The 11,581-nt window shown below is 36.6% G+C and overlaps 1 protein-coding gene across 1 annotated transcript; it reads left to right on the top strand.

Annotated features, from left to right (window-relative positions):
• Positions 1-1,566: 1,566 nt before the first annotated feature.
• On the top strand, positions 1,567-6,474 carry vip (vasoactive intestinal peptide). Its single transcript, XM_060871342.1, has 6 exons — positions 1,567-1,719; positions 2,135-2,239; positions 3,014-3,118; positions 4,241-4,372; positions 4,488-4,596; positions 5,076-6,474. Coding segments are annotated over exons 1-6 (462 nt in total). The 5' UTR covers positions 1,567-1,717; the 3' UTR covers positions 5,085-6,474.
• The last annotated feature ends 5,107 nt before the right edge of the window (positions 6,475-11,581 follow it).

Raw genomic sequence — 11,581 nt, 5'->3', positions numbered from 1 at the left:
CAGAGGAAAATAATGAGATTGGACTACCTGCAAGGATACAGTAGCTAATTTAATCACTCTTTTCAGCTGTGGTGAGCAGTAGCTTATCCACCACAAGGTTTCTGAGATTTTTCTGCTCACCATGTTTGCAAAGAGTGACCAGCGTGTCACATAGGACAATCGTGTCACATAGATCTTATTCATCCTTTTTTCTTCCTTGTGATAATTGACATGAACATTTACTATAGCTGCTTGGGTTTATGCATTGTGCAGCTGCCACATGATTGGCTGATTAGATAATTTGCATAAATGAGCAGTAGTACAGACTATTTATATAGAAAAATTAAATGCATTATATTTTAGATTTTCAACAGTCTCATTCTTTAAAGTTCAACAGACTATACAATATAAAATTTCATATTTGGAACAGATCCCCTTGATTTGTTGTACTATGTGCAAATTCAGTCTTCATATTGTTGAAACCCAATAAATATATTGTTTACAATAAAATAAGCTGTACTAGAGAAAATTCTGAATTCCTGTATAGACCATATGTTTAGCAATGAAGTCTCTATAGATTACCACAGCTGTGAAACATAAAGTAATGCACAGTATTTGACCAAATGTCTCTCAACAGATACCCATTCCAGAATAGCTTTAACATTCTCTTTTTGGCTCAACAGACAAATCACTATAAATACGTGATTCTTAACACAAAAAACATCTGCATGCCTGTACCTTCTAACATATGTTCTTTTTCAGTTTTGATTTATTAAATTAACAAAATAGATGTTAAGCCCAGACATGCTATGTTGTTCTAAAGCATTGAACATGCATACAGTCTACATAACACTAAGGTTGAGCAAGTTCAGAAAGAAATTCTTTGGGTTTTTTATTAAAGAAAGATATGAAAGATATGTATGCATGTACATATATATAAAATGTCAGTGTAACTGAATATGAAATTGTAAACCAACTCAAAAGTCACAAAGTCATTATTATACAAATATGAGATGTCTGATACATGGCTGCCATGAGATCTTGCAATAAATTCCATTCCATCAAATACATGTTCTGTTAAAAAATGATTTTAATATAAAAACCACCTGTAGCAATGAATCATGTTTAAAAAACAAAATTACAATTAATTATACTTAATCTATCCAGTAGGTCAGGACCTAGAGACCATTTTTTTGGCAAGTACTTAACCAGTTAACAGATGCAATACTTAGAAAGGGGGTTATTTATGTCTTAGGTCTTCGCTATATAATGAAAAATAATAGAAAAAAATAATGGATGATAGGTACACTCTCTGTTGTAGAGTTCAACATATAGTATAACCTTTCTGCCTTAGTGTAGTCCTCCATTCTTACTAAGCCGAGATGTCACGTGCACACCACATTATAATGAATCATACTAATCATGGCATTTAAAAAACGTCATTCTGTGCCTTAATTTCAGAACCGATCCAGTAACCAGCACATCAGTCTAGTGGGACTTCTCTGCTGACGTAGCAGCCCAGATCTGATTTAATTGTGTTTCTCATTTCATGAAAAACATTTCAGGCATATAAAACGTGGCGAGGTGGGTGAGGCTATTCAAAGAGACACCAGTCGCGGAGGGAAAGACGCCAGGAGTCTTTTACTGCTAACTTCTTTGAGATTAGAAATCACCTGTTTCAGCACCACGGTCAGCGCTCCAAGAGGGGCCACACGCTCATCCACAACAACCTGAGCACATGTAAGGACTTTCTTTCTTGCTCATATGCATTATGCCTAATTATAGCTTTTCATTTAGAGCATTTTTTACATCTTTAAATGCTTACTGCAACTAAGTTATTAGTTGCCATGCATAATACTTTGTTCAAAATTTTTTCTTTTTTCCAATCTTTAAAAATGACCTTCCTTCTAAATGCAGTCTGACATAAATTGTGTTTCTACTAATGCATTAATGCATTTTTTTAAATCTTACTGTAACCTATATCAAGTATTTATAGCCAAAGGTTTAGTAATATATTTGGCGCTTTAAAAACTTTTCTCGAGATTCCATGTATAGAAAATTTCGCGTAATTCTGCATGTTACGCATGCATCTGACAGACCCAGGGATTATCCAACTGCTGGAGGGAAAGAAAAAATATATGCTGCTTTTGTGCAGGTTTAAGGCGATGTTACATAGGAGTGCCTCTCAGCTGCTGTTCCTCGTAGTGATCTGCAGTGTCTTTTACACGCGGACCCTCAGTTTGCCGCTCGCTTCTACACGGTAAGAGAGCAACAACTAAACAATGAGGTCTTAGTGCATTTTCATATAACTTTTTAGGGTTTTTTTTTGTCTATGCCATTCTTGAACATTCCTTTTTTGCATAACGGGAATCTGCACGGTCCTTCATGGCACAGTCTCGCAATATATAATGCGTTGTGCGTAATTGGTAACCGATAACTAATAACTATGAGCTTATGTAAATTTTGGGCTACAAATATTATGTTAAAATGAGCAATTTGACTGTCTAAATGCGCGGCTGGGGAACTAATCACGTTGTAAATCCGTCTCCAGCGTCTCTTTCCTATGTATAACCTGCTCTATTCGATATACTTAACACATCAATGGTTTAGGATAGGATTATAATGATGTGATGTGTTTATCTATTTAGCCTTTGAATGAGAGTTTTTTGCATCTAAAATACATTTTTACACAGGTACAAAGCGAAGGTACTAGCTTAACTAGTGTTGCTGTATAATCCCATAACACATAGTCTATAATAATAATAATAATAATAATAATAATAATAATAATAATAATAATAATAATAATAATAATAATAATAATTAATAATAATAATAACAACAATAATAATAATCATAATAATAATTAACAACAACAATAAGAAGAAGAAGAAGAAGAAGAAGAAGAAGAAGAATTATTATTATTATTATTATTATTATTATTATTATTATTATTATTATATTCAGAGGTCTCAACACTGTTGATAGTCTTCTGAAAATTGATTTTCTTAACAAGGTTCCCTCTTATTTGCAGAGCCAGTCGACACGCAGACGGTCTGTTTACCAGCGGCTACAGCAAACTGCTGGGCCAACTGTCAGCCAGACGCTACCTGGAATCTTTGATTGGCAAACGTGTCAGGTATACTCACTAAGTCCAACATTCAAATACGCTTCCCAAGAGCAGAATAGTAGGCTGCTTAACCATAGGCAAAATGCTTCAGTCCTGTGGATTGATATCAGCCTTCTCCTGTCCTGTACTCTCATGTACGCTTATTATATTGGGATAATTAGTGCTGAAATACAACATTGTGTCTTTATTTAGTCTTTTTTCTCATCTTCTTCTTCTTCAAAGTATGTTATTAAACATTAAGCTGCTGCCAAACTGTGCAGTCAGTAACATATATTGTACTGTATATGATAAGTAGACTAAGTAGAAATATTTGAACTTCAGTGTGAGAAACAGACAATTAGTTAATTATTTAAATGCATTGAAAGATGTCATGGACTAGCACAGTACAAGACTTGTATTATTATGTAATATGGTCTGATCTCAATAGATTTTGTTAATCAGATCAGATAAGCATTGCTCTTGCCTCTCTGTTGCTGCTAAAAAAATGGGAATTTAAGGGGTTGGGTTGGTCATTACAGTCATTGTAACCTAACAGTCTAAAAGTTTATTATATTTGTTATTGAGTTCTTATAGTTATACAGTCATTTGAAATGAATGGGATGGGCTTAATATGAACTTCATTGTCAAACCAGGCCTAATGTTTTCTGTCAGTGGAAAGTTCCAGAAGCCCTTTTGGAATAAAAAAAAATACCTAACATATTATTTTATGTAATTTAATAGTGATCCTAATTTTTTAATTGTTAATAGGGGATTATCCAGGTTGGGAAATGATATAGTTATTTGAAGTGATAACTATAAAAAGTGATAAAACCAACAGGTATCTGTTCAAAAGAGGATAAACTCATTAAATAAAGAGATATTAAGAGAGCGTGGACTTGTTTGCTGTCAGAAATATTCGAATGCACCGCTTATTTAACATTGCTTAAGTATTCAGATAGATAGTTTCTAACATTTTAGACAGTGTGTATTTGAAAGGAAAAGGAGCATGTGATTAGGTTAAGGATCATTTCAGGCAAAACTACTCATTGTAACCTGTGCAGCAAAATAAAAACGGTGTAGTTTTTTATTTAAACTCAATTTAGTACATGCATATGTATACTTAATCCAACTCAGTGTCTCATTTAATTTCAGTGATGATCTGGTGGAAGGACAGATGCCAGTTAAGCGTCACTCTGATGCAATATTCACAGATAACTACAGCCGTTTCCGCAAGCAAATGGCCGTAAAAAAATACCTGAACTCTGTCTTAACAGGAAAGCGTAGGTAGGTTTCCATATGTTCAAGCTCATAAGATGTTTCAGCCTGTATGTCTATAGCATTATTGTTAAGTTAGATGGTTTTATGTATTGCACCTTCACCATATCATATGCACCTTCAGCCTAGAAGATCCTGCCGGTGAGCAAGAGGATTCCACTGGAGGAGAAACCTCCTACCGGGAGAGCTATGACGATATAACTGTAGATGAGCTTCTTAATCATATACCACTGGTAAGTCACAGACAAATGGTAAGACTGGCCAGTACGTAAGGGTTAAATTGGGAGGGTTACATTAATTTATGTTAGCTACCAAAACTCAGTTTTACTTGTTGGTCAGAGAAAACAAAAAAATGGAGAAATTCAAGCTCCTTGCTCACTTTCCTCTAGTTTAACCCTTGTTGATATGTATGATATGTATGACTGCATGAGTGTGCCTTTGGAAAATAAGAATGATGTATAAATAAGAATGATTCAGATAATCTCTGAAGAATCATGTGTTTGTGTGTTTTTCTGCTCTTTTGACAGTTATCAGTTATGCTCCAATTCTCTTTGTCTCTCTATCTTTATCACTGTCTGTTTCCTTGCTGTTGTTTTTCTTTGTATTAGCACATTTGTGTAATCATCACATACATTTGATTATGAATGCTTGATTCTTTCTCACATTTCTCTTTCCTTTTCTTTGTTTTTCCTTCTTTCCCCTCTCGTTTCAGCCACTCTGAAGACCACTTGATAAGAAAACATGCTTATCAGTGACTGTAATAGACATTCCATATACAAAGTCTAGTAAAGGATAGCAGCATTTTATTTTGAACTTATGTTTCTCAACATTAAAAAATATGTGAAATGTGGTTACTTATAAAGTAAAGGTTTACATTGTATATAATAAGTACACTTTAAGAGATGGTGACCTTGAAGGTGTATGTGTAGTGAGTTCTGGCCCAAAAACAGACATCTACATTCTCTGTAATTTCATTAATAAATGGATTGAAAGAATCATGGACTGGAATCTTACAATCAGAGAACAAGCATTTGGACCCGAAGACCACAAGTGGAGCATCAACTAGATCCCAGCAGTATTGCATTAGGTTGGAGCAATGAGCGATTATGTAATATGGTCTGATCTCAATGAATTTTGTAAATCAGAATAATTTTATAAGAATCTATTGCTGTTGCTTCTCTTTTGGTTCTCAAGAAAAGGGAATTTAAGGGGCTGGGAGGGACTGGGGTATTGGAGAATCTTTATTTTTGCCATTCAATGATAATAAAACTTTGAAGAGCCATTCAAATATGGGCTGTGTGTATTGTTAGTGAATTTGGTTACAACCCACTGGCTTTTAGTACATTATTTTGGCTGGCAAATGCCTCATGAGTTGACAAATGGCTATATCATTGATCATAAACCAGTGAATTATATACATCATTAAGCAAATCTGAGACTTTAGTTAGCTGTAAGTTTCAATGGAAGTGTAATGGATCAATTTTTGCCACTTGAGATGAATAAAAAAATTCTAGAAGGAAATACACACACACACATACACACACACACAAAATATACACAAAGGTAATGGAAAAAATAGCTGATGTTGTTTTGTTCCCCTCAGAGAAAAAATACATGCAATTCAATACAAAGTTATCCAGACTAATTATACCTTTATTATAACCTATGATGAAACATATCTATCCTGTTAGAATTGGTTTGTGTCTTGCTGGCCGTGCCCTCACCAGCACAAGGCATGAGGTTCACCGAGTATTTGATGTCTGTGAAAATGACTCACCAGTTTTCAATGCAGATGAAAACCTATGTGAGATTTTATACCAGTGTATGAGGCAGAACTCTCTATAGCCATCGTCAACACACCAACTGAGAGAGTTACATGTTAAAGCCTATGCTCAGATTACTGTCTGTGTGGAGTTTCTTATGTTCTCTTATTCATTTGTTAATTAAGATGTTGGAGTACTGATTAAAAGGTCTTGAGTTCAAATCCCAGAATTGCCAAGCTGACACTGTATGGCCTTTAAGCCTTAACTGTTGTATAAATGACTCAACAACTGTATATATGAGATAAATAGTTAGCTGCTAAATGCACAAATAAAAAAAATTAAATGATTTCCCAGTGTCTATGTGGGTTTGCTCTCACTAAGTTTTCCTCCCTCCTCCCAGAAACCATGTTAATAGGTTGAACGTGATGTTAAAATTGCTGCTATGTGTGAATATGCATGCATGCATGTGTGTATGTGTGAAAGTATGTGTGTGGTGCCCTGTAATAGACTGTTATCCCATCCAGGGTGTTTCCCTATATTGCAGTTAGTGTTCCCGGTATAGCCTCCAGATCTAGCATGTCCTTGAAAAAAAATCTTCATGATAACTGAATAAATAAAATCAATTTTATCTTCTTGATCCTTATCCTCTATTTCTCATAGCTGTAGCTGACCCATTCTATAATGGATTGATATCTTGAGATAGATGAATAGTGTTAATATGACATGACTGGTGAGTCAGTATGTTTACTAGTGTCATGTGTAGCCTTGAAAAACTGAATCATAAATGTCAGAGGCTGCAGAATGCCAGAGCAAACATTCACAAAAAGTATTAAGAACATGCCGAGACTCTAAAATTAGAAATCATGTCTGAATATCCATCATGTCGAGTTAATACTCATGTTAGCGTTGACCGGAAAGGTATTATTTAATTCCTTCTGGTATCACTATATCCCGGTTTAGTTATTCGTCAAATCAGAGAAATATATTTGGTTTAACCAAGACTTGCTTTTTACTATTAGTTGATTAGAAATGTTACTCTGGAAGAAATTAAGTTCTGACATGTTTTGAACCTTGACTTTTATTACTAAACTTGTTACAAGATCATTTTCAGATTGAAGTGACTACATGGCATTCAACTGCTGTAAGTTTGTTTAAAACCACACAATCTGCTAATGAATGAATCTGAAGTCAAATATCCTGGAAATAACTAATATATATCATTAGCTAGAATGTGAATCAAAACCTAGTTAATTAAATTAGCTACAGGAAGTTATGCTCAGGAAACTGAAGAAAATTGGAAATAGGATTTACTCCAAAAGCTCAGGAAGCCACTTTGCTAAATTTTACTTTATCTATTACTGAGTAAGGAAGTAAATTGAATTTATTTTAGTAAGTGTGGCAAAGCCTACGAACTATACTTCTCAGTTTAGCAATATACACTTCCCCCTTTAAAGTCACTTAAATGATATAAGATATAGTATACAAATTCTCAGTATTAATTACTCACGGAGTTTAATGATAAGTTCAACACAGCAGAACACATCGTAAATGATGTTTGGACTTGTACATTAATTCGTACACTCTTTTTTTCCTACTGAGTCACTAAGTTACTATTAAATTGGAATTGAAAATTTAATGGTTAGAATATTCTGAACACTTCTTCCAAAATTAGATTAGATTAGATTAGATTAGATTAGATTCAACTTTATTGTCATTACACATGTACAAGTACAAGGCAACGAAATGCAGTTTAGGTCTAACCAGAGTGCAATAGTAGCAAGTGCAGGATATACAGATTTACAAGACTTAGGTAAGTTAAATAAAGTGGTAATATGGAAATGATTTACAGATGTGTTTGTACTATGAACATCCATCCATCCATCTTCTACCGCTTATCCGCACTATGAACATAATATACAGATTTACACAAGGATATGTGTTGTAACAAAATATATGGCTATTACTATAAACAGTAATTTACAGATATGTATGTTCTATGAATATAATATACAAATGAATATATATATGTTTTATGAATATAATATACAAATGAATATATATGTGCTATGAATATAATATACAGATGTCTATTACACTATTATAAACTAAAATTTACAGAAGGGTATGTGCTATAAACAAAATATATTGTTATTACTATAAACCAAAATATACAGGAGGATATGTACTATGAACATATTATAATATATTGCTGTTACTATGAACAGAAATCAGGTGGGTATATACAATGTAAAGCAATGGTGAGCAGCAATGCAAAAAAAAAAGAAGAGCAAGTGTGCAAATGAGCATAGTTTTATGTAACAGACCATTAGTGCAATAATGTGGGGTGAGAAATGAGCAAATGAGCAAAAGTGATCATAAGTTTTTGTGTGGACAGTCCATTAGTGCAATAGCGAAGTGTGAGGTGTGTGTGTGTGTGTGTGGGGGGGGGGGTGTCAGTAGAATGAAGGACAGTAGGATCAGCGAGGGGCAGAGTTCAATAAAGAGACAGCTCTAGGAAATTCGGCAGGTCCTGGTGCACCTGACGCAGAAGTGAAAACAGTCTATGGGCGGGATGAGAGGAGTCCTTAAGAATGCTGCGAGCTCAACGCAGACAGCGTTTCTTGTGAATGTCCTCCATGGCAGGAAGTGGAGTCCCTGTGATGCGCTGGGCGGTTTTCACCACCCACTGCAATGCCCTGTGCTCTGCAACAGAGCAGCTCCCATACCAAACTGTGACAAAGTCGGTTAGGATGCTTTCTATTGCACAGCGATAGAAGTTCAGCAGGATATCCAAGGAAAGCTGATTTTTAGTGTCCTCAGGAAAAAGAGGCACTGGTGAGCCTTCTTGACCAGGCTGGAGGTGTTGGTAGTCCAGAACAGGTCCGCCGAGATGTGGATCCCCAGAAACTTGAAGCTGGAAACGCGTTCAACAGCCATCCAATTGATGTGGATGTTGTCATGTGTGCCTCCTGTCTCTTTCCTGAAGTCCACAATGAGCTCCTTTGTTTTGGAGGTGTTAAGGAGCAAGTTATTGTCATTGCACCATGTGCCTAGGTGCTGGATCTCCTCCCTGTAGGCAGTCTCATCATTGTTGGTGATGAGACCGATCACTGTAGTGTTATCTGCAAACTTGATGATGGAGTTAGATCCATTCACAGGCCTGCAGTCGGAGGTGAAGAGGGAGTAGAGAAAGGGGCTCAGCACACAGTGTTGAGCCCTGCAGTACACCAGTGTTGAGTGTGATGGTGTTGGAGCAGATGGAGCCTGATCGAACCTGCTGGGGTCTGTTGGTCAGGAAGTCCATGATCCAGTTGCAAGTTGTGGTGTTAATGCCCAGATCTACTAATTTGGCTATTAACTTGGATGGAATGATGGTGTTAAATGCAATGGAAGTGCATTTAAAGCAAGTAGGAACAGCTGCTTGGGCAAGAGACAGATTGAAGATGTCCGTGAAGACCCCAGCAAGCTACTCAGCACATGCCCTGAGTACACGTCCAGGGATGTTGTCTGGTCCAGTGGCTTTGTGTGCGCTGATCCGGCTCAGTGCGTTGCAGACATCTGTGGAGGAGAGTATTATTGGTGGGTGGTCAGCCGAGGGTTTGAGCTTGGTGGCAGTTTCTCTGTTGTCTCTCTGAAAGTGAGCATAAAAGTCATTAAGCTTGTTCAAGAAGAGGACATCAGTGGCAGCAGGGGTAGAGTGGGGGGATTTGTAATCACTGATGACCTGGATGCCTTGCCACATGCTCCTCTATCTTCCGCTTGTAGCAGTGCTTGGCCTCTTTGATGCCCCTCTTCAGGTTAGCTCTGGATGTGCTGTAGACCTGTGTGTCACCAGATCTGAAGGCAGTATTGCGTGCCTTCAACAGGTTCATCCATGGCTTCTGATTTGGGTAAATGATGATCTGTTTCTGAGTAGTAACTCTGTCTATGGTTGTATTGATGTAATCCAGTACAGAGGAGGTGTAACAATCAATGTCCGTGTGAGTGTCACAGGTGGGCTGAGATGCAAATGTACTCCAGTCTGTATGTAGAAACCTTTCCTTGAGTGTGAAATCTGCTTCTGCGGGCCACACCTTGATGGTTCTCACTGATGGCTTCACTCGATTGATGAGGGGTGCATATTTGGGGGTGAGGAACAAAGAAAGGTGATCTGACTGTCCCAGGTGGGGGATGGGGGTCGCAACGTAAGCCCCAACCATGTTTGTGTATACATGGTCTAAGGTTTTGTTCCCTCTGGTGTGACAGAAAACATGCTGGTGAAATTTGGGGAGCACTGCCTTTAAGTTTGAGTGATTAAAATCACCCACAACAATAAACGCAGCTTCTGGATGAACAGTCTGTTGTTTACTGATGGCTGCATAAAGTTCTTTCATAGCAAGCATGGCATCAGCATCGGGGGGAATGTAAGCTGCTGTTATAATGGTGGAAGTGAACTCCCGCGGTAGATAAAACGGTCTGCATTTAACCATGAGAAACTCCAGGTTAGCTGAACAATGTCTCCCAACAATGACCATCTTATGCTTAATCGGCTCATAAAGGCTTATTTAGCTTATTGTATCTTTTTTTTTTTTTTTACATAGGAATGCCTGCTCATTATAATATTACTAGATATATCAATTTAATATTTAATAAAACCTATTTAATATTTTGGAGATGCTATGACCCATGCATTTAGTCATCACAATTTGGTCTTTGCCACGGTGACCCAGATCCTTATGCTTGCTCAGTTTTACTGCTTCCAACACATCAACATTGTGAACTGACTGTTCACTTGAAGCATAATATATTTCACCCCTTGTTAGGTGCCATTGTAAGAAGATAATCAGTGGTCAGTGGTTTTAATGAAGTTTTAAATCTGATATCTATACCTATATCTATATTTATCACTACACAGCGCAATATATATTCACTATGTACTGTTTGTCTTAGAGTAATTGAATTGTAATATATATTTAAAGTTGTACTGTAATTGGATTGTGTTTTGATCCACATCCCCCTGCCTTATTGAGATATTCTTTAAATCATGAACAACATTTACATTTCTATATGTCAAATGGCAAAATGGTAAATTGACTATGGTATAATTAACTCTATATATAGAAAAGAAAATCTTTAATTTGTTCACTTGGTCAGAGTCCTAGCCATCCAAAATCCTTGCTGAGGAGGTAAGTACAGAAAGAAAAACACAACACAGTTTTTTTTTTGGGAGCATGATGCAGTGCAGTATGTGATAAGTGATTTAAGGTAGGTCAGTGCTGCTACACATTTGGGTTTATAGGCAAGCATCAGTGTTTTAAATCTGATTTTAGCAGCTACCAGAAGCCAGGCAAGAATAGAAATAGCGAGAATAGAAATGGAGTAGTGTGGGAGGACTTGAAGAGGTTGAAAACATGTTGTGCAGCTGCATTCTGGATTAATTACTGAGGTCAGACCTGTCAGAACCGAGTTGCAGTGG

The sequence above is a fragment of the Tachysurus vachellii genome, chromosome 6 (genome assembly GCF_030014155.1).
Source record: "Tachysurus vachellii isolate PV-2020 chromosome 6, HZAU_Pvac_v1, whole genome shotgun sequence".
NCBI lineage: Eukaryota > Metazoa > Chordata > Actinopteri > Siluriformes > Bagridae > Tachysurus > Tachysurus vachellii.
Note: the sequence above shows the minus strand (reverse complement) of the source record. Positions and strands in the feature narration are given on the sequence as shown.